General features: G+C 47.8%; 1 protein-coding gene across 1 annotated transcript in view; it reads left to right on the forward strand.

The window, feature by feature from the left end:
• The window catches only part of ddb1 (damage-specific DNA binding protein 1), a 29,506-nt gene extending 7,438 nt beyond the window's left edge, over positions 1 to 22,068 (forward strand). The window contains exons 8-27 of the mRNA XM_078085857.1: positions 992 to 1,075; positions 1,189 to 1,305; positions 2,481 to 2,583; positions 3,078 to 3,153; positions 3,346 to 3,454; positions 6,174 to 6,352; positions 7,901 to 8,064; positions 9,142 to 9,249; positions 11,437 to 11,644; positions 11,850 to 11,945; positions 12,156 to 12,267; positions 12,914 to 13,037; positions 14,066 to 14,230; positions 14,501 to 14,595; positions 16,176 to 16,346; positions 17,892 to 18,001; positions 18,570 to 18,739; positions 20,387 to 20,489; positions 20,635 to 20,758; positions 21,504 to 22,068. Of these exons, the coding sequence (XP_077941983.1) occupies positions 992 to 1,075; positions 1,189 to 1,305; positions 2,481 to 2,583; positions 3,078 to 3,153; positions 3,346 to 3,454; positions 6,174 to 6,352; positions 7,901 to 8,064; positions 9,142 to 9,249; positions 11,437 to 11,644; positions 11,850 to 11,945; positions 12,156 to 12,267; positions 12,914 to 13,037; positions 14,066 to 14,230; positions 14,501 to 14,595; positions 16,176 to 16,346; positions 17,892 to 18,001; positions 18,570 to 18,739; positions 20,387 to 20,489; positions 20,635 to 20,758; positions 21,504 to 21,587 (2,502 nt within the window). The 3' untranslated portion in view covers positions 21,588 to 22,068. The remainder of the gene's footprint in view (positions 1 to 991; positions 1,076 to 1,188; positions 1,306 to 2,480; positions 2,584 to 3,077; positions 3,154 to 3,345; positions 3,455 to 6,173; positions 6,353 to 7,900; positions 8,065 to 9,141; positions 9,250 to 11,436; positions 11,645 to 11,849; positions 11,946 to 12,155; positions 12,268 to 12,913; positions 13,038 to 14,065; positions 14,231 to 14,500; positions 14,596 to 16,175; positions 16,347 to 17,891; positions 18,002 to 18,569; positions 18,740 to 20,386; positions 20,490 to 20,634; positions 20,759 to 21,503) is intronic.
• Positions 22,069 to 23,479: the final 1,411 nt, after the last annotated feature.

Here is a 23,479-nt window from a genome sequence, read left to right on the forward strand (position 1 = left end):
CGGTCAATAATACCGTAAAGGGTTCACACGCTTTTCTCCATTTTAGAAACCCCAAACAAAACGTTCTGTTCAAATCCATTAGCTGCTTTAATTAACGCTTAGTGTGTGTCGGTGTAGTTGAACACACCTAAATTTGTCTGACCGGCACTAAAACAACATAAAAAGGCAGGTTTATAATTTTAGTTTAGTTTCAAAACTAATCATGTTTCTTATTCTGTTCAAATTTGAAAAGGGTAAAAAATGGGAGAAATCAAAGTCGTCCTCGGATGCACTTTTAGGTGATCTGTGCGTTTCAGTTCTTTTGGAAATATGTTCATAGTTTAAACCTTATTCGGTGTAAACTTTAATACGGTATCTTTTTCCTAAAATTTCCTCCGAGACACCCGGTTTGTAATACTTCTAAAGTAAAGATCTCACACTTCCCACACTGGGCTCAGTCACCATTGTTTTACCCCCTTTGGGGACAGTTAGACTTCACAGACATTCACTTAAATGAAACTCCTTTAAATGAGGTAACAGGCAGAGATTTGGCTCAGGATTTCCCCCCTTTCGATCCAAACGAGCCTCACAAACGGTCACACTCCCAGAAAACACGTACTTATCTCCCTTTTTCTTTTTCATTATATAAGTGAAGACTAATTATTTCCCTCCCCTTCCTTCTCTGCTAATTGCCCCGGGGAGGCTCTGATGGAAGTGGCTCCCTGGGTGAGCTTTCGAGTCACAGACCGACTCGCTGCCACACGGATGACAAGAAGATAATTAGCACTCAGCGGCTAAAGCTAAATGCCTTTAATGAATGGGACGTGGAGACGTCTTCTTTTATTTCCAACGGCTGAAGCAATAAAACAAACAAAAGGGCAAAGTCGTGGCTCAGAGTTGCTACATGTTAACTCACGACAAATAAAACACACAACTCACGACAAATAAAACACACAGTTGTGAGCTGGATGTGTCCCCTGTGACTGAGATGTGTGTGTGTGTCCCGTGACAGACGTCCATCGCCGAGTGTTTGACCTACTTGGATAACGGAGTGGTGTTTGTGGGCTCCAGACTGGGAGACTCCCAGCTGGTGAAGGTAAGCAGCGAGAGACGGTCGCCGTAAAGTTTAGTGAACCTTCAAACAACCGTGTTCACACATCTGGATCCAGCTGTGGATCCTCTGAGCTCATCGTTTGTTCCCTCCTCCAGCTCAACGTGGACAGCAACGACCTGGGCTCCTACGTGGGGGTGATGGAGACCTTCACCAACCTGGGGCCCATCGTGGACATGTGTGTGGTGGACCTGGAGAGGCAGGGACAGGGACAGGTGAAATGACATCCTTCTGTTATAAAGCCGCGGAGACGCCACGTTACGCTGAAAGCAGGTGACATACGAACACAATAAATGGATCCTTTTAACAAAAGAAAGACATCCGAGTGTCTCCACTTTGAGCTGCCTTTCTTTTTCCTCCGTTCTCCGTGACCAACCCTCCCGTTCATGGTGTCCCGGGGAGGATTTACAGTCCTCGGTTAACCTTTTTTTTATTTTTTATTTTTTAAACGCCGCTCCACTACTTCTGTGGTCTGGGGGGAGAAGAGGAGAATGCAGAAAATGAGGAGTGAGACGAGCCGCCGGCGTCCTATTTGCATGTAGATACGATTCATTCTGTTCCACCTGACCGTTAAAAGGCCTCTCTGGCACACGGGCATAAATTGGCTGTATTGTTCCGTTGGGGTGTTATTTCCTCCATTAAAAACCGACAGGGAAGATTTCCTCTCAGGCCTTCGTCTCAGCACGTATCCCCGTCATCCTCGGGCTTCTGTTCCTTAAGCCGCGTTTACCTTCAACCGGCTCGCGTGCAGAGCACAACGCCATGTGCGCCACGCTGAGACGTCAGCTTTGCAAAGGGCTTTCTACCGCTGCCCTCTAATAGCATGCAATCTATTTTCATGAAAGCGGCGCTGGCTCAGCATTAAACTCCAGTGGCAGCGGTCCACCAGAGAGCACGGAGCCGCTCTGTGGGCTCAGACCAGCACACAATCAGCCGCACGCTCACAGCTTTGACACTCTGCAGGGAGGCAGCTGTTATTTCCGTTGGTTCTCGTCACCGGCGCCACGTTGGAATCGGACGCCACAACTTCTATCCGAACTTTGTTGCACTTTACTACCAGCTGGAAACCCGACCGTGACAAAGACAACCATCATCTCAGTGGACTCGAATCGTGATATCGAGGCCATAATCTCATGTTTGCAATGTTCACTGAGGTGATAAATCAAGAGAGAAGTAGAGGTATTTTCTCATAGACTTCTATAGGAGCAGAAGAGTCCCCCCTGCTGGTCACTATGGAGAATGCAGCTTCAAGACACAAAACATTGGCGTCACTTTTCAGACGAAATGTAACAATAGGTTTTATTTTTTATCCGCTCAATCATTCCACCAGTGAATGTTTATCACAAGGTTTTCAATTAAAATAACTCATTCCGTGTCTGTTTGCTTGCAGCTGGTGACGTGCTCCGGGGCGTTCAAGGAGGGCTCCCTTCGGATCATCCGCAACGGCATCGGGATTCACGAGCACGCCAGCATCGACCTGCCGGGAATCAAAGGTTTGTGGGCTCTTCGCTCCCCTCGAGTCCTCGACTTCATGTGCCCGTTGCCCCCCCCCCCCCCCCCCCCTCCCCCGTACGCTCCCCCCGTACGCCTCGCACATCTGCTCGCCGGCTGTCGCTCGGCAGAGGACGTAGACGTCGAAGGTCTCGTCTCGGTGCTTTATGGATGCTTAAGAATCCCCTGAGAGGGTTGTCTGACGCATAAATGAGACACACGGGTGAGGAGAGGCCTGTTGTCGGGCTTCAGCTGTTTATTGACCCCCTCCCTCCCCCCTTTTCTGCCACTTGATGAGAGACGATTATTCACCAGCTAATCAATGCCTCTCTGATTGGCATTTGTAACTCGTACGTCCCCCTGTCAACATTTGACAAATGGAGGATATTGGAGTGTATGGAGGATATAACTTCTGCTTTCTGCCTCCCCCTCACTCCCTCCCTCCTTTCCTTCCGCCCCCCCCCCCCCCCCCTCCCTTTCTGAACATCCCTTGTAGGTTTGTGGCCTCTGCGCTCCGAGGCCGGCAAGGAGACGGACGACATGCTGGTGCTGTCCTTTGTGGGTCAAACACGGTGAGTGTTGGCAGCGTGCCAGATAGGCGTGTGTGTGTGTGTGTGTGGTCGATCCCGGGTGTCATTCTTTATCTCATCTCTGGTGTGTGTGTGTGTGTGTGTGTGTGTGTGTGTGTGTGTGTGTGTGTGTGTGTGTGTGTGTGTGTGTGTGTGTGTGCCCCCCTCCCTCCCCCACCGTCCTCCTTCCCCCAGAGTGTTGATGCTGAGTGGCGAGGAAGTGGAGGAGACTGAGCTTCCCGGCTTCGTGGACAACCAGCAGACGTTTTACTGTGGCAACGTGGCGCACCAGCAACTCATTCAGGTACGGAAGCAACACACACACACAAACAAACACACGCACATTCTTGCTACCGGGCCAGAGCGCGGCTCGGTTCGTGGAACACCGGCGCTCGCATTGGTGTCTAGCATTAGCAGAGTCTCTGTACTTGTTACGTCCCAGTTCAAAGCAGAAATATCTTCCAAGTTCACAAATTCTGAATTAATTATCGAAATGACTTATTCAACTGTGGCCTCTCTTCATTTAATCAGATGTACTTTGCCCGAGCTGAATCATACATGATTGGAAGTGGAGTTGTGAGCACGGAGGCTGCGAAAGGACGTCATGTATTTTACACTTGGTTGAGATGAATATTGCACTCAATTTAAATTCAGGTTTTAGCCGGCCTTATTTCGCAATGAGGATGAAACCTGCTGGGAATTCTTCCGAATGTTAGACCCTCAACCCTGAAGTCCGGGTTGTTATGACAACACTGCAGGGCTATTTTTACCAACTCCTCCTGCCTCTCCGACTTGTGTTTGCACACATTTGCCTTGGTTTTAAAAGTTAATAGTTGTCCTTTAGCTTCCTGTAGACTTACAATACTTTGACGTTTGGTTTAGGGCTGCAACTAACAATTATTTTGATAATCGATTAATTGGTTGATTATTTCTTCGATTAATCAATGAATCAGATAAAAAAAAAATGGCATTAAAAAGCTTTAATTTCCTACCCTTTATTCTAAAACAGAACCTCAAATTCGTCAGAACTAGTTCTCTATACTACACTCACAAACACACCCTCATGTTCACTTGGAGCATATTTATTAAATTATTACCATCATTGTAGTGCAAGTTAAGTAAATGCATACAGCTAAAAAACAACCAAGTGCTATGAGATGAATTTAAAATGGCATTTGTAAATAAATGCATTAGAGGCTTCTTAGTTGATTTAATGGATCACCGTGTGTCTCCCTTTACAGGCGTAAATCAACTACCGTATAACCCACAGTATATGCGCAAGCGCACTGGACTACCGTATATGACAGCATTAAAAAGTACAACACACACAAATATATTTGTCAACACGAACCAAACAAAGCACAAAATATCAGATAACACATTGAAAAGTGAAAGGTCCAAAAGAGGCGAGAAAATGAAAACGTGTCTTAGTCTTGCTAACTGCTTTACTGCTGTTATTAGCGAGCTAACGCTAGCTTGATCAGCTGGATGACGAGTAAACAGGATGCTTGTTATGTCAAAACGGGACAACGTGGACCGGGACCCCCCACGCTCGCACACCTTAGACGACTAGTCGAACAGACGTCTCTCCCTGCGTCATGTGACTCACAACAACTGCCGGCTGCTCTTTCCTCTACGTCGGCTCGGCGCCTTCATTTTTATTTATGCTCCGCGCGCATCTCCGCAACTCATTGAGTGACGTAATAATCGCGCGACACAACGAATCGATAATGAAATTCGTTGCCAACGCTTTTAATAATCGATTTTATTGATTCGTTGTTGCAGCCCTAGTTTGGTTGTTTTAAATGAAAAAGAAACGTGGTGGACAGTTTTTTTGGCTCTTCTGTCTGTTCCAGCCACCTGCCCAGACGTAAAGTGTTAGCTGTTAGCATGTTAGCACAATGTTTAGACCCTCTAGTGCATCTTTTCAACTGCCTCTGACGAGGGTCTCCTCCAACAGGGACCCGCTTCCTTGAAGCTAGAATTCAAACTTTGCGTGGCCTTGTGAGGCGCGATGTTCACGACGCAGGAACCGAACAAATTGATCCTCAGAGCTCCTCGCTTGCCTTTTCCATCTCATAACACATCCGTATTATTTGATCCGCACAGCCATTTAAAGCTTCACTTCTGTTTCCACCTGCTGCAGTCTGTCTTTTATTATTGCTTCTTCGACACTGCTCGGCTCTCCCCATCACATTATTCATATTTTAATATTACATTGTACTTCTCTTTAACTCCTGAGGCGGATTTCTGTCTTTCTTTGAATTTATTTTTGCCAGGTGTTCTATCGGGAACATGCATTACAAATAGAACTTTATTAATAGTACTTAGAACACAAACATCTGGTTTGAATGTTTCATAAAACACATTTCTCGGATCATAATGGACATTTATCCTCCGTTCTTATTGAGCGTAATTCTTTTTTTATTTTCCATTGCACCATTTGAATTATTCAATTTTAAAAAGAAACATTGATTTCTAGTGAGCAGAATGTCTGAACTAACCATCCGATAGTGCCGAGTTTATCTGATCCAAACCATTGGATGCGCCTAATTCACATTCTGAGCCTCCGGGGAACACGACTACATTGCCTTGATTTTTATTCTGCACCCTTAAACATTTGGAGTGGCTACATCAGGATTTCTGAAAGAGCGAAATGATTCATTTAATTTGGGACTCAAGAACCCGGAACATGCATCACATGCTAAATTCCATGTAAATGATTACATGGAAAAGTTATTGTCAGTCTCGTCACATTTTTACTTACTTTTCCTTTATTTACCATCACATTCCTGTCTTTAACGATATACTTTTCCAGAATGATCCTTAATCTTTTCAGTTTAGAGAATGTTGTAATACATGCTTGAAGGACTTTAAGGTTGATTTCTAGGCACAAAACACAAAACCACATACAAACAAAGCTGTTGCAGCGGCGTCACACTCTCGCGCGTCACCCTCCCTCGCGACTCCCCGGAAGAGTTACCTGGTGATATTCTTCTTAAAACCTGCGCGTGTCCCTGCAGATCACGTCGGGCTCCGTGCGCCTGGTGCTCCAGGAGAGCAAGGCGCTGGTGAGCCAGTGGAAGGAGCCGCAGGGCAGGAACATCAGCGTGGCCGCCTGCAACCACACGCAGGTGGTGCTGGCCGTGGGACGGGCCCTCTACTACCTGCAGATCCTGGCGGGAGAGCTGAAGCAGATCGGGTAGGATTTGATTTAAGTATCGGACCCAGAGGTTGTTGTCTGTGATCTCCGCTCGGTTATCTCTTTCTCTCTTGGTATGAAATTACAAAAAGAGATCAACCATGACGATGCACGTATCACAAACCCAATCGGTGTAGGTTGATAAGTAGCACTAACGGTGTGAGAACAATCTGTTAAGTGGTATTTTGCGTAGGCGCTGTCCTTTTCTTTGATGAGAGTTGGATAAGAAGATAAAGACCAGCGGCCCGTTTCCTCGTACGAATTTGCCGCACTGACATGAGAGTGATTTCTTATCTAACGAAAAGGGAATAAGCCCCCTCCCCCCCCCATCCCCCCTCAAAAATGTCAAACTATTCATATAAATCCTAGCACGCCTGCATGGAGGTTTGTGACGAGACGTCTGCGAACTGGGTCACCCTGATAGTGACAATAGAAAACTCCCTTCAGTTACGTAACAAAGAGGCTCTTTAGCTTGTGACTAAAGGGCCACAGAACGTCTCACCCTGTGAACCAGCCGGCCTCCCTCCTCGAGAGCAATAATAACAGGAAGAATCTTCCATGTTTATGGACAAAACCCCAACAGAGTCGTTTGTTTTCCCAATAGTTCGCCTCTTATTTCTTCTGTTATTATTTCACATTCATTTTGATCATTTGATAATTTTGAAGTTTTCTCTATTTGAAGTGAAAGGGGCAGTCAAGTGTATATATACACTACCAGTAAAAGGTATCTTTGATGCCTTCGTTCTCTATTACAAAAAAAACTGACTATATTCTTATTTACAGTAGTTTAGCGTAAAGGAAAAGAGAGAAGTTCTCCGCTTGAAGCTCGAGGTGTCTCCGTGCAGCCTTCAGTGTTTGTAACTGGCAATAAACAACCAACAAGTGGAAAGGCTCACCGAGCGGTGAAATGTTGCGTGACCGACATCAATGCTGCTGTGAGGCGCAGAGAAATCTGTAAATACCAGATATTTATAGGATGCTCTTCTTAAGCGAGGTAGTGAGAAGTAGTGTCAGTGCTTCACTCGCTGTCATTCGCCCCATTGATGAGAAACCTGGTTCCTCTACAACACAGGAGCTTTTCCTCTTTCCATCACACTAAAAACTCATTTCAAGTCCAATATTGCCATAATTTGCAGCGTTGCCCACAGTGGCCTCATGCAGGAGTGACTTTATGAGCAATAGGAGAGCTGAGGGGGGACGGCACCTCCCTCGTTAGGAAATGGAGTGAAATGCGTCCCTCCCTGTTATCCACCGTAGCAGACCGTCTGCCTCCCTCATTGATCCTCTATCTGAAGTTTGTGAAAGCTACCACCACGGCTCTAACTGCGTTGATGAATCCATGGAACTCTCCGTGGTCCTGAAGCCGAAGATGGATGCTTTTTTTTTCCTCTGCAATATTCTCTGAATTATATAGCCAGCAGATAAGAAAATGACTCTGCTCCTCTCTTGATTTATTCCCTCGATGGAACCAATAGAGTCAATAATATCACAGGAGGAAAAAAAACGGTGTTTTTGAACGTATTTATAACTCTCTTCATCTTCTTTCAGCACCACGGAGATGGAGCACGAGGTGGCGTGTCTGGACATCACTCCCCTGGGGGAGGGCGGCGGCGAGTCTCCCCTCTGCGCCGTGGGACTCTGGACCGACATCTCGGCCCGTGTGCTCAAGCTGCCTTGCTTCACTGCCCTGCACAAGGAGATGCTGGGCGGAGGTGAGAGAGGGCAACGAAAAGCTGTCCCTGACGGGTGGACGCAGATAACGTCAGAGTACAGGGCCTCAAAGGGACGAACCGATTCTCTGTGAGAGAGCGAGAGAACACGATCGCCTTTGCACATAAAGGGAGAAACGTCTTGTTGAAGGGCAAGATGTTTTAGTCATTCCATGCCGGTTAATTCTCCGAATGCAGACCCGGAGAGGTCTTTTAATTTATTTATCTACAGTTTAAACTCTCAGCCTTGACAATGCGTGCTGTGAAGTATTTTAATCTCTGACAGTAATTGCCTATTTAGATCAAAACAACCCAACAGTGAAAAAGAAAAGGCAATTTGCTATGCTGCCCACCCAAATGCTTTCAGTGCAGCATTTAGACGCTTGAAAATTATTTAAACCTTCAATGTTTAAATATGCAAGAACGTTTTTTTTTTTTTTTTTTTGGTTAAACTTATCTAAAAGTCGCCCTTCCACTGGTACATGGTTTCATAAAATGTTGCGGCGGTACAGGAAGGACTTAATTTCTCTCTCCCACCGTGTCACACTTGATTTTGGAGGTGCGCTTGATTGACAGCTGCTCAGACAAACGCTCCTCCCCTAACAAGGCCTGTCCTAGTTTTCATACGCTTTCAGTAAACCGCTATTGTGCTGCACAATTGAAACCTGGACATGAATTATATTTACTCATCTCCACTGCCCTAAATCGGACTTGCATTTCCATGGTAACGTGCAACCTCTTAACTAACCACATTTCACAGACTTGTTCTGTTTTCTTCACCTTGGCTGCTTCGTGGAGAGTTGGCCCAACAAGCATTTAATCACAGCCGCGGCCTCTTTGCATGCAATTGGCCCACAGCCACAGAAACTCATGTTTAGTAAACGGAGAAGACGGAGGACTTTATATTCACCCTGCAGCATTCATATTAGATTTTCTTTTGACCGCAAGAAAAGTTACCGGCCGTCTGGCCGACAACCCTTTATTGATTTTTCTGACAGCAGACTATCTGGGTTTATCACTTTGGTTCCTCCAGATCACAGGGGTCAGAAACCATTTGACTGTGTGTGTGTGTCTCCTCAGAGATCATCCCTCGCTCCATCCTAATGACCACCTTTGAAGGCAGCTACTACCTGCTGTGCGCGCTGGGAGACGGCGCCCTCTTCTATTTCGGTCTGGACCTGCAGACTGGTAGGTTCCCCCGCGCGCCGCCATCACCGCTTCTTACGTGAGCGCTTTTTCTCTCAAACTTGGCCGGGGCTCCGGGCAGCTGTCAGAAAGAAAGTTTCACAACATTATTTAATGGAGAATTGCACACACCGCCAGCGCTGTGGAGACAGTGAGAAATTGACCGTTTGCATAGTCCCGCCCCCAGCCGCTACTCCGTCAAGCTGTCAGGGCGGCGTTACCGTGGAGACCGCACTGCCAATAACTTCAGAGTACACGCTAGCACGATTTTTGTATAATAGAAAAGGTGATTTCACAGAGAAGCCGACTGAAAGGTCGAGCTGTAGAGGAACATCACTTTAATTAGGCTGTAGAAACACCTCGGAAAGATAAAGCTACAATGTGCCACAACATCACCGGATTGAGACGGAAGACGATTAACTAATTAAATGAAATAGAAATAATCAATGAAGAACACTGTATGTATTAACCATTACGAAGCTGTGCTACAGTTCTAAAGTTAGAGACGTACATCTCCATTGGACCGCTCGTCTAATGAGGACCACTGTTACAAAGTTGAAGCCTTGGTTGGAAGAGCAGGACTTACTAAGGGTTTATTATCCCTATTGATTGTTGTATTGGGCGACGGTGCCTTCTTGTCAATAAGGTCTGCAAACAACAGAGAAATGCCTTGAAGCTGCTGTGTGGTGGGATGCCCTTCCAACGGAATAAAGAACCCAGAACTAAGCTTTTCTAATCTGCCAAACAGGGTAGAAGGCAGTAAGCCGTGAGGCAGCAGGGTTGGTAAAGAGGTGGGATCCTGACTCTCCGTATGTCTCTTGTTGCTTCTGCAGCAAGCTTTCTGTCCACATGTCACTTTTAGGCTGAATGCATTCCTGTAAGTCACTGACATGTGCATTTAGACTCGTGTGTGTTCATCAGAAGGCTGTATGGTACGTGGGAGTGCCTGAGCTACGGTGACTCGGCGTAGGAGCGCGTTCGCTCTCTTGGCGGTTTTTGGTAAAAATGGAAGCATCAGAGGCCGATGCGTCCTGGGTACGGCTCCAGCTTTATCCTCCTTTTTATAGCTCAGCAGTCTCATCTGTCAGCAGCTCCCGCCTGCTCACTGCCTTCAGCCCCCCCCCTCCCCGATGAGGTGTTTCTGCTAAACGTGTTAAAGTCTCCAAGACCGAGCCCGGGTGATGTAACTGAACTGACATCAACACAAGAGACGTCATTTCAAGTAGTAAAAAAAGTAAATCCACGCATGCAGACAACAATATACAGCTGTTTTTACGAGCTGCAAAGAGCCTTTTAATTGCTGCACTAACTGGAGCTCACTTTAGTGTTCCTCTCTTGACCTTTTGAGAAGCCTGGATGGTTTATTGAACTTTTTATGATCATATTGACCGAATAAAAAAAAACCTCGGTTCAAATTGCAACAGTGGTGCGGAAGCTGGCTGCTATTGTCATGCAGACAGGGATACAGATCAGGTTATTCTATGGCCCTAATTAATTCTACCTCTGCATTTTATAGAATACTAAATACGTAAAAATAGAGTTTTACTGCTGATCGTTATCGGCAATTAACACTTTGTTTGCGGCGTATTGAGACGATGCGGCGTTGTGAACAACACATCTGTGTTGAAATACACGAGATGAGGGATTATTCATCACATGCACAGTGAAGTGTGCAAATCTTGCAAAGGGCCATTTTAGTGAGAATGTTCATACATCATCCATCTTATAGAGGGAATTATGCCTTAAGCAGCTTGTAAGACGAATGACCAGATGTTTTTATTAATAATGTTCTATTTCCTCATTGTTCGAATTGTCCATTTTTATGGAAATACCATTAATAATTACTTTTGTAAAGCAAAAATATAACATTTGGAACTTCTGTTGGTGTACACTGACATCAGAGTGTTTGATATTCATTTTAGTACGATGTTGAAAAAGTGTAACACAAACAATCAGCAGACATGGATCCTCTTTTTCCTTCGTGCCGAACCAATCCGTGACTCAAAGGTGGGATACAATCAGACAGTTTTATGACCTACAAGGAAGTGCACATCTCATCAAACGACAAAACACAAGAGCCTCAAAGGCCTTTGCAAACTACATAAACTGTTATTCACCGATTTAAATTAGCAAACATTTTCGATACTCGAAACAATGCTCTGACTCACCTTTGCTCCCTCCCCCTCCCAGGCGCCCTGAGCGAGCGTAAGAAGGTCACCCTCGGCACGCAGCCCACCGTGCTGCGCACCTTCAGGTCCCTCTCCACCTCCAACGTCTTCGCCTGCTCCGACCGACCCACCGTCATCTACTCCTCCAACCACAAGCTGGTCTTCTCCAACGTCAACCTCAAGGAGGTCAACTACATGTGCCCCCTCAACTCCGAGGGCTACCCCGACAGGTGGGCCGCCAGCGCCGGGCTGCTACTTTCCACCGGTTCATATTCGTAAACACGTCGGCTCCCCGTTTTTGTTTTGATCCTCGAGCAGATGCGTCTGGCTCAGGAGTGTGTTGATGCAAACATGTTTGACGTGCGCGTGTGGCCTCTGTGGGTTTTCCTGCCTGCATCAATGCAACATCTTGTATCTGTTGTTGTTCTCTTGCAGTCTGGCGTTGGCCAACAACAGCACGCTGACCATCGGCACCATCGACGAGATCCAGAAACTCCACATTCGCACTGTCCCGCTCTACGAGTCCCCCAGGTCGGTCCCGCCCCCCTGCATTGAGCTTAGAACGTCAGACCTGAAGTCCTGCCTGTTTGCACGTCTACAGCTTCGCGCTCCCGTCGCTACTTGGTTATTGTTCCTTGTTTTTGTGTGACAAGGCTGTTAAATCATTAACAAAGAGGGTTCACTGCAGTGTCTTCAGCCTGCCCCGTGTTTACCTTCCCTTTTATTCCCACCTCCCACCAGGCGGATCTGTTACCAGGAGGTTTCCCAGTGTTTCGGGGTTCTATCCAGCCGGGTGGAGATCCAGGATGTGAGCGGCACCACATCTGCCGTGCGCCCCAGCGCCAGCACTCAGGTGCTGTAGCTCCGTGTTGTGTTTGGCTAATAAACACCCGGGGGGATTGTTTGTGTTTCCTGTCCAACCCGGCACGCCGACTAAGAACATTATTTATAGCGGGAGCTTGTCGGGACATTAAATATCCCGTTAGTCACTTAGCAGGTCGGCTGCAGCATTTTAAATCTCACTGCTGTCGTTTTGACTGATCGTTTACTTGTTTATGCCGGTTTTCGTTATACTTCCACGTACGAGTTCAAAACGCGTTGAAATTACAATAAAAAGATCTTTTGTTGAAATTGGTTGTCGAGTAGCACTTACAATGACGTTCCAGCTGGCAGGGAGTGACAGGCCCAACAGTTAACAACAAAAGATAATCTTGGCTTAAGTTCCGCTCAGCCAGATTCACAGCGACAGCCTGTGTGGGTCCACTGAGCTCGGCTCCAGCTTTCCCAACGGGGGGGCTTCCACTTATGTCCATGTTTAGTGGAAACAAAGCCTCTAACACCTGATGACCAGGAAGGTTTTTTTTCTTGATTGCGAAAGGCTGCACATCTGGTGCTACAGATGTTGCTGTTGAGCTCACGCAGAACCTGAAGGGTTCGAATCGCATTACAACCTTTTTTTGTAATTGTGTTTCTCCCCTCGTTGCTCTCCGTCCTCCCAGGCGCTCTCCAGCAGCGTGAGCTCCAGCAAGCTCTTCCCCAGCAGCACTTCTCCCCACGAGACGTCCTTCGGCGAGGAGGTCGAGGTTCACAGTCTGCTGGTGGTGGACCAGCACACCTTTGAAGGTGAGTGAGTTTCCGTTTGATCCACAAAAAGCCGCTTTTTACGCGGTCGAAACGCTCCGGGCGTAGAGAATAACCGGTCAGTGCCGAGGAACTCTGTCAACAACGCGCTTCTCCTGCATCCATCCATCATGCTTCTAAACGAACAAATCCCACAGCTCGCTTATCCAACAATCAAGCTTGTATTTATCTGCTCCAACGTTGTTATCCTTAATGGGATCTCATGGTCTTTACCAACATTAGCAATTAAATTATTCTTAGCATTTAAGAAGGTGCTCTGGGGACTGTTTGATATTTAAAAGTCTGTGAGGCCCGTCCGGTGATTTGAAATTTAGATTTACTACTTTATTCAATCAACAACGGCTCTATGAAGTTTCTTTACAAAGAATCCCACAATAAACGCAACCTTTACCGGAGACGTGCACGCCGATCTGTGAAACAAACGGGCTGTTTAAATATCCTTTAAATATTAAAACATTGCCGGTTTTTTGGGCGGTGCGAATGCCGCTGACGTCCCACCCGCACACATTAGTGCAAGTCGTATGTAAACGACATGTAAATGAGAGCCTGGCTCAGCAACATCGTGTCCTCAGCCGAGCGTCGGGACCAGCTGTCGGGTTTTCATCAGTCGGGGGCGTTCCCGTGTCGTGTCCGCTGCACGTTGAGTCCATCCACAGGACAAACCGCCCCTCTTCACGTACGCAGGCAGCCGTTGATTCAGCCACCGCCGAGACCTGCCGATGCCTTTCGGTCGGCGGTGCCGGGGGCCTCCGCCGCTGTATGAGCAACGTCGCCCGTGTCACATCCGCGTAATGGCCTCGCACTCGCCTGCGTTGTCCCGGAGCGTGTGATCGAAGCTTTTCTTTCAGGTGCCGCTTCACTTCATCCACTGTTACGGGGATCAACACATTTAGACAAGAGTGAAATTGTTCCCTGACGGGGATGAATTAAATTAAAATTGACACAGTAACGGTCCAAGAGCTTCCTGGATGAATCACTTTTCTTTATTGCGACACATGTGTCTCCACCAGTCCTCCACGCCCATCAGTTCCTCCCCAGCGAGTACGCCCTCAGCATGGTGTCGTGTCGCCTGGGAAAAGACCCATCAGTGTACTTCATCGTCGGCACCGCCATGGTGTACCCGGAGGAGGCGGAGCCTAAGCAGGGACGCATCATCGTCTTCCACTACACCGACGGTCAGTAGCCCCTCCCTCCACCGTCTCCCCTGGCGGACACCGTGTCTTGTTCCCGCTCCTCCCTTAATCACTTTCTTATCGCTCCTCCTGATCTTCTCCCCCGCTGCCGATCCCTCATGTCACCCGGTACTTCCTCCCCCTGGAGGTGCCTTTGACTCGTCCCCCCTTCCCCCGGCTCCTTTTACCCGTCGTGTGACTCTCGCTCTGTCTCAGTGCGTTGAGGTTGGACGTTCAGAGTGCAGCATTGTGACGTTGTGCTTCCTCCTGCAGGGAAGCTGCAGACGGTGGCTGAGAAGGAGGTGAAAGGAGCCGTCTATTCCATGGTGGAATTCAATGGCAAACTGCTCGCCAGCATCAATAGCACAGTAAGTGCTGCTCGATGGTCGGAGCACTTGGCTTTTTCTTTGGTTACATACGAGTTCAGGGGGGAATAAAAACTCTTGAGAAATGTTGGTTTGCAGCGTTTTGTTTGCGTCAAGGTAGACTTTGAAAGAGGTGAATTAGTCAGACTATATTAAAGCGTTTTACTTCAGACTCACGCAAGTTACGGTTTAAAGAACAGAACGACGCTTTGCTGAGTCTGTCGCTGGCTTTATGAATGGATGTTTTCAAGAGCTCGGTACAAATACCTCGACACTCGGCAATACTTTGCTTCCTGTATTGGGAGAAAATCCCTGGATTCCTTGTTTAACTTTCACGCCCCGCAGAAGCTGCTCCTCGCGCATAATGTGAGGCCTCCATGTAATGAACCTGACGCTTTATTCCTCATTAGAGAACGAATGTTCGCCATCGAGACTCGTATAAGTTCTCATCTCTTCGATTAAGGAAAAATGCCTCGCCAGTCCTTAACTAAACGGATGCCTCCCGCGTGGACGTGCTCTGTGAAGTCCGTTGACATGCAGTGTGAAAGACGCCTTTCCTTGGATGCCCCGCCCCTCCACACAGCGCTACGGATAGATTCAGAGGATTAAGAGCTTGAAAGGGAAGCTTTGTCCCAAGATACGGTGAATGCAGTAGCGGTGGGATCCTGCCGCTTCCTTTGTTCCACATTTTTTTTCCTTTAAAGCAGCCGCTTCGCTCTACTTGAGCCGCATTGCAAGTTTTCTATAAATGACTTAACCTTGCGTTTGTGGTTGCAGCCACATCAAAGTTTAATCACAGGAGACATTTGAATCAGTGGGCTCTCTAAACCCACTTCTGCACAGCAAACCGAATTCATTCATTAAAGACTAATCCATTGTCCCCCCCTCTGGCTGAAGCCTCGGTCGAACATAAAACAACAACAAGCGACGTTAGCTTGTGAAATGTCGTCTTAAATGACTCGCTGCTGCGTCGCTCTCGTTCCGCTCACATTTTCTTGGCTGAAATCGGGGGAATTCTTCATCGCTGTCACGGCAGAAACGTCATATTTGTGTCAATACGGTGAAAGGATGAATTTCTTTTTAGGAATTCCCCTTGACGCTGTAGAAACGGGACGGGGGGGGTTTCACACAGCGATGCTGTGGAATTGGCAAAAGTGCTTCAGTTTAAAGATTTAAAATGACGAAACAAAAGAGAATATTAGAACGCGGGGGGGGGCACACAGTGAAAGCGGGTTTAAGAATGAAGTGTAACAAGAGAAACTTCGGGGGTGAATTGAGAGAACTGATTTAATCTCCTGAGCCACTTTTGACGCATTTCGTCGGTGTTGTGATCCGCAGCAATTAGATCCACGGCCGCTCCGTCCATCGCCGGCTCCAACCCATTTTCAAAAAAAGGTCGTTGGCACGGACGCGCGTAATTAGCCGTTAACTCTGAGCGTAATGTGGCGGCTGATAACTGCGACCGTTAATCAACGCTGGCCGGGGGGGGGGGCGCCGCGGGAACCTGCCTGATCGATGGCGCCTCGCGGAGCTGTAATTGCTGATCCGCGCCGTCGATAACTCGTCCTTCCTTCTCCTCCCAGGTGCGCCTCTACGAGTGGACGGCGGAGAAGGAGCTGAGGACCGAGTGCAACCACTACAACAACATCATGGCCCTCTACCTGAAGACCAAGGGGGACTTCATCCTGGTGGGGGACCTGATGCGGTCCGTCCTGCTGCTGGCCTACAAGCCCATGGAAGGCAACTTTGAGGAGGTGAGGAGGCCCGTGAAGGGCGAACCAGTCGGGGGTCTAGAAGCCTTCATCAAAGGAGTCTGTGGGAACTTACATGGGGTAGTTTTTCAATCCTCTCGCCCGAAGGTTTTTTTTTTTTCTTCATCTAACTTGGATGTTATCGCACATCAAACGAATATTGGGTTGCTGTGTGTTTTTAGCTTCTGGTTGGTGTATGAACGTTTCCACTCTATAAGAGCAGAGATTTGAGGACGGGCGCCGTTGTGAAGGAATGTGGTGCAGCGCTCGGGATGACAATGAGAGACGGGATCTGTTCAGACACAAGATGAGCGAGTGAAAGTCATATTTTAGAGCCGTTTCAAATCCCATCGATCGACTGTCGATCGTTTTTATTGAGTGAGCCAGTTTGAACGTCGGGGCCGTCAAATGCTGATCTCGCATTATGTTGCAGCGTAATGAGGGACGTCTTGTCCCGGCGACTCCTCTGCTCCCACAGACGTCGATGAGAAGATAATTCTATTTCTCTCTTCATTTGTTCCCTCAGGAAACAAGAGTTTATGGTCTCAGTCTCTAGTTTCAAGTCTCCTTCAATACAGCATGATTTTCCTTTAGTAAATTATGGTCCATTTAGAGACAGACTGTGAAGCAGGGGACGCTTTAGGGCGGGGCTACACTGATTGACAGGTCTCTTCGATTAGTTTGCCCTCACAACTCGTCTCTCTGGCTGGTTCTTCTTCTTTCTATGTTCTCAGATAAATCTCCTAACAAAATGAAAAAATGTCAAATGTGTTGGTGTAAAAAGTCAATATCCTACGATGGTAACATCACTGAAAAAGGAGTTACAAAAAAAAAAATTTTAAGTTGAAAAATGTCATGAAAAAAAAAAGGCAAAAATTTAAGTGTTTTTGAAAAAGTCAAATTATGTTGTATCAACAAATTTTATGGAGAAAACAGAAACATGTTCACATATATTTTGGCAAAAAATATGTTAAGTAAGTTGTTGTTTGCATAATGAGCTGCAGCAGAACGTTAACGGTCTGCACTTCTTCGATGTTCGGGGTCATTGTTCGCCCGTCCCGGGATGCAAATGTCTTTCTGGGATGTTATGAATAAATCCATCGCCCTTGAAGCGCCGGCGCTCTGCGGCCTCACATCAACGTCCCCTTTTATCAGTCACATCCTCGCCAGCGCGTCGTCTCCGGATGGAAGTTGGCCGGAAGCATTCTGCCTTCAGAGGTGAACTGATTTTGGTCATGAGGTCATGTGACACAAGAATGACTCAAGAACTCAAACTAATTGTGAATATTTCCCAGAACGTGCGACACGAGGTAGTTTTAAGTAAACGCCGGCGGCTCATAGATGAAGTATTTACCTCCGTGTTCCTCCGTGTTCAGAGCACTGCTGGAAGCTGTCCACGGCCACCACACGGTTATCTTATTGGGGGGGTCGGGGGGAATTGCCCCCCCCCCCCCCCTCCTCACAATCTCGCCTCTCCAACCTTTCAGGCCTCTGCTCCTGTTTTATTCAACACACCTCGCGTTTGTTTGTTCTTTTGTTTACGGGCAGATCGCGCGTGACTTTAATCCCAACTGGATGAGCGCCGTGGAGATCCTGGACGACGACAACTTCCTGGGGGCGGAGAACGCCTTCAATCTGTTCGTCTGCCAGAAGGACAGGTGAGCAAGGAGAACGTCCCCTCGCTCCTTCTTTCCTACCTGGAGGTGTCCGTCCCCCCCCCCACGCAGAGTCCTCCCGCGACGCTCTTCAGCTGCAGCGCGGATGCAGATGAGCCTTCGGCGGCTTTGTTGTTTGTTTTCCTCCTTTTTAGAAAATGATTATGAGTCATGTGTGCGCTGAGCTTTTAGCCGCTCGGCTTCATTTTTCTATTAGACGGGTTTTGATTTGACGGGAAGAGGAGCGGTGTGGCCTGAATGTGTCGATTAACCGTCTGCAGCGGCAGGTCGACATCTCGGCGCCCGCGACCTTTTGTCGTTGCATCGCATCTCGCCTCCTGTTGCTCGCCCCCCCCTCTTCCTCACCCTTTTATCCATTACTTCGCTTTCACTCTCCGACCTTTTTCAAGGTTCTGATGCTTCTCTCCATCTCGCTTTTCTCGCTTCCCAACAAGTTTTTTTTCTCTTGTTTGCTCCCGTAATGACCCGCTGCCTCCCACTCGCTCCCTGCTCTAATGTTTCCCCCTCCCTCCCTCCCTCCCTCCCTCCCTCCCTCCCTCCCTGGGACCAGTGCGGCCACTACGGACGAGGAGCGGCAGCACCTGCAGGAGGTGGGGGTCTTCCACCTCGGGGAGTTCGTAAACGTCTTCTGTCACGGCTCGCTGGTGCTGCAGAACCTGGGGGAGAGCTCCACGCCCACCCAGGGCTCCGTGCTCTTCGGCACCGTTAACGGCATGATTGGTAGGCGCACGCACAATTACACACTCACAGAGGCATGCAGACACACACACACACACACACACTTAAATGGCTTAACCAAGCTGTTTAAAGGGCCAGTTGACGAGATAAAACATTCTAGCCAGCTGAACGTTATTGATAAATGAGCTTAGCTTAGCACAAAGACTGGAACTGGGGGGCGCAGCTAGCCGGCTCGGTCCAAACGTCGACCTCCTTGCACTTAGGAGCAATCGGTATAGTAATACATGTAGTAATATGTTTGATGTTGTCTTTTAATCTGATAAAAAGGGACTTGTAAAATTGAAAAATTCTTTCTTTTATGACAATGTTGTTTAATAGAATATTTCTTGGCCGCAAGAATTTATTTCCTGTATTCTCTACTGTTACCCTGGTAACTGATCGGAGCCAAGAAGTGACCCCCCAGTAGACCTCGCTGTCATTACGACAACCAACAATGAAAGCCTTTTTTTTTTTCTCTGTCCGCTTCTTATTTCATTCAAGCAAAATGTCATTCTTCAATTTTGGCAAAAATATCCACCTAAACTCAAGGACGAACTGATATTACGGGGATTAAAGGTAAATAAAACTGTGAAAATAGTCCAGTGACTTGAGTAAACCCACGGATCAATTCCAGGTGCTTTTTTATATGTAAATAAATGTATATTTAGTATTCAAGAGTCGTCTTCCAGCCGAATAGTTGTCCAGCTGTTGTCAGCTTGGACGACAGTGTTTACAGTCCCAGAGAAGAAGATTTACATTGTGGTTCGTCACAGTGAAAAGACGTAGTGCGAGTAATGAAGAACAGACCCCCCCACCCCCACACACACACACACACACACACACACAAACACACACACTCTCTCGTCTTATCGCTCGTCAAGATGGTGCGTGTGATAAAAGTGCCTGTGAAGAAGCTGCAGGCAACACGTTTGATCTTCTCCACAAGTGGAGAGATTTGATAAAGCTGCTGCGTGGCGGATATTAAAAGTGTCTCAGATGTCATTCAAACAGCTTGACTTTATGCTTTCACCTGGAAACCGCCCAAATATCAGTTGTTCTCATCACCGTCGAGGTGGTTAGTTCCCCGCTTGCAGTCGGGGGGGTCGTAGTCTGCGTTTCACTGAAAGGATTTATTGGATCCAAGATCGGTTCTAATGTGTTTAAAGGGAAATGACATGAACGACGACAACGAACCATAATGTAGACGTGCAGCTCGTGAACATTTCATACGACAAACGAAATCCACAAATAAACAGAAGTGAAAACATTCATTGTTCATTCAACTGTTTGACTGTTTGTCTTCTTGGCTTCAACGCAGAGAAACAAACCTTTGTTCACAAGTTTGAGTGCAGATCGCGACGATGAACTGTCAGAGGTTTTATACTTAGAGGAAAGCCCCCCCCCCCCTCCGAAGGGATCGTCTCTCTCTCAAACAAGAACAGGATGGTCTGTATTATTGAGCTGTTACAAATCACACTACTTTACTCTCATCAAGGCCTCCGCAAACGAGCACGAAGCCATGATGTTACATGAAGCTTCTCCTCCACAGCCGGTCCTGAAACCCTCTGATGGAGCTGTTAGTCTGTGAATGTGCCGCCTCCGTGTCCTCCTCAACTGACGTGTGCGTGTGCGTGTGCGTGTGCGTGTTAGGTCTGGTGACGTCGCTGTCCGAGGGCTGGTACAGCCTCCTCCTGGACCTGCAGAACCGCCTCAACAAGGTCATCAAGAGCGTGGGCAAGATCGAGCACAGCTTATATCCTTCTGGGACGTTGCGTTGGTTGAATAGATGTGATGGAATGTGCGGGTGTTACTGGGAGGAACTTTGACCTCGGGGGGGGGGGGGGTGGATGATATCTTGCGTGTCGCCTGTCGTAATTTTCCTTGACCTCCGGCGGCACCTGGAGGTCCTTCCACACGGAGAGGAAGACGGAGCAGGCCACCGGGTTCATCGACGGGGATCTGATCGAGAGCTTCCTGGACCTCGGCCGGGCCAAGATGCAGGAGGTCGTCAGCACTTTACAGGTGAGCAGATGTCGCTGACAAAAAAAGCACCAAATGGTTTGTGTGAGAGATCCGGTTCAGACGTTTGTGCCTTTTTGGTTCGAAGCCTTTAGAGCGTTTCATTGTCTCTGAGAAGAGGGAATAAATAACAGGTGGCAATAAACGGAGGAACTTCGCGGTGTGTGTCTCTGCGCTCGAGGTGTTGACAAAGAAATCTCACTTTTGGCTCATAAACACGCTTATTCTCAGGAGCAGCTGACTCTGATCCTCTGCCTTTATCTATAAAACATGCTGCTCACGTGTCCATGTGCAGCTGAAGATACGCATGCATGCATTAATTGTCTAAAACGCATGGCTGCAATTTAGGATTATCCTCAAAACCGGATTCATGAAATATATATATTATTTCTTTAAAAAACTAAACAAATGCAGCATAGAACTACACAGCTAACTATGAATTCATTTGATTGTATAATCTCATTTATGTGAGAAACTGGAAGCAGTTACATTGTCCACACAGGTCCCCTCAAGAAGATCACAGCAGAGCTAACGATGTAAACCTGTGAGGGGGGGGGGGTGGCCTTCTGCACCTGCATACATTACATTACATGGTGTTCAGCAGAAAGTAAAGCTCTGACTGGTCCGGCTTTCAGTCCAATTTGAATCTCCCCCCCTTGAGAAAAGTGATGCTGATAAGCAGCACGGCACAGATAAAAGCCCCCACCCCCCCCCCTCGGCTCACCATGCGCTCCTTGTTCCCCTCCAGATCGACGACGGCAGCGGCATGAAGCGCGAGGCCACCGTGGACGAGGTCATCAAGATCGTGGAGGAGCTGACGAGGATCCACTAGCACCCCGAACCTGCCATCTGACCCCCCCCCCCCCCCCCCCCACTAACTAAACGGATGCTCAGTGAGATGAGGGAAAAACCAGGAGTTTGGGTTTTACAGATTTGTAAATAATTATAAATAAGCAGCGTGTGCATGTTCGTCCCTCAGACTTGCTGAGATGAGAGAGCAGCCCCCCCCCCCCCACCCACCCTCTCCCCCCTCACAGCCGCCTGGTGGGACAACAGAGACCGAAGCTGGTCTGAGTGTGTTTTGCGTGTGTGATTGAGTCCGTGTGGAATACCGTGGCGATAGACGCCCCCCCGCCATCTCGGGGGGTGTTTGTGCGTCAGAATATCCTCCACATGTGACGACTCTGAAATCCGCAGTGACACCCCCCACCCCCCGACCCCCCCCCCCCCCCCCGGGAGCCACACGATAGATCCACAGCTGTTTGTCTTTGTGATGTTTCCTTTGTTCTAATAAAGTTTGCTTTAGTATTGTACACGGAGTCAATGCAGCGTGACCTCGTAGCCCAGTGAGTCATCCGAGTCTCATCTCTGCCTTTTGGGAAACTGATTACTGTCTAACGACAAATAACCAGGATTTGCATTCCGGCTTTGATGTTTGATTTTTGGGGGGTTTTAATTATTGGCAAAGAAAGAACATAATCGTTTCTTCCACACGGCTGACGCCGTTGAGCAAATTGAACCAGCGTGCGTGTGCGTACGCACACTAAACACAAAGTATCGAAAGTCCTGCAGACGGAGACGCTGGCGGAGCAGCACAGCAGAACTACAGCCTTCACTGCAGAGTGGAAGTGGACGTCCCCCGCCAGCCCCCCCGGGGCTCTCCTCCTCCTCCTCCTCCTCCTCGCCCTCGTTCGGCTCGTGATTCCTCGCTCACAGCAGATTGGTTCTTCATACTCGGGCACTCGTGTTCATGCAAACAAACTGCAGCATAAAGAAACTCCCCCCTTCTTCATCTGTTACATTTTTTAAAAGTCAGTTATGGATTTGTATGAGATTCTATTTTCTTTTTAAGGGTGTGCATCCCGACACGGTGGTCCCAGAACTACCTGACATCACTAATTCCGTTGTTATTTAGTTGCTCTGAAGGATCGTAGGTCATAAAAACGGTGGTTCAAGTTTGTCAAGTATCTCCCCAACATGAACCAATCAAGATGAGACGAGAAAAAGAAAAATCCATTAAGCTGCTGATTATCTTCTTTCTTTGGGTGAGAGCCGGCTTAGAGGAGTTAAGCCCCTAATGGAGGACTTACTGAAAAGTTCAAACACTTATTTAACGTGCACCGATAACTAGCTGCACGGTAGCAGACGCTTGAATAGAGTGGTGTTTGTTTTATTCATCCGGGGGGGGGGGGGGTGTATGGTTACAATAAGATATGATTCATTTTGATTGAGCCGGAAATAAAGTATTTAAACTTTAATCCAGGCATGAGGCCAGATATGAAGCGAATGACGGGATGCTCGAGGGCGGGGCTACGCGCCGATTGGCAGGTTAAGCGTCCGCACGCGGCTTGAAACCGCTCGCGGTGTGTTTTCACTCTGACGTTCGCCGTGGCTCCGCCCCCTCGTGCCACTCACGGTTCCCCACGTACACAAGGTGGCCACGGCCAACGTACCAGGCCTGAGGCTTCAAAACGTCACCCCGCCAACCGATGGGCGACCGTTTGGTATTTTCAGTCTTTGGCGTGAGAGAGGTGTGTTTTTTGGTTTTGGACCTTTTGGGTGGTGAATCTCTCTTTGCTGCATTGATTTAAAAAAAAAAAAAGTATTTGTATTTTTGACTATTTTACCAATTTTGTCTAAATGACTCGCAGCAAAACAAAGGGAGGTGTGTGTGTGTGTGTGTGTGTGTGTGTGTGTGTGTGTGTGTGTGTGTGTGTGTGTGTG

The sequence above is a fragment of the Gasterosteus aculeatus genome, chromosome 12 (genome assembly GCF_964276395.1).
Source record: "Gasterosteus aculeatus chromosome 12, fGasAcu3.hap1.1, whole genome shotgun sequence".
NCBI lineage: Eukaryota > Metazoa > Chordata > Actinopteri > Perciformes > Gasterosteidae > Gasterosteus > Gasterosteus aculeatus.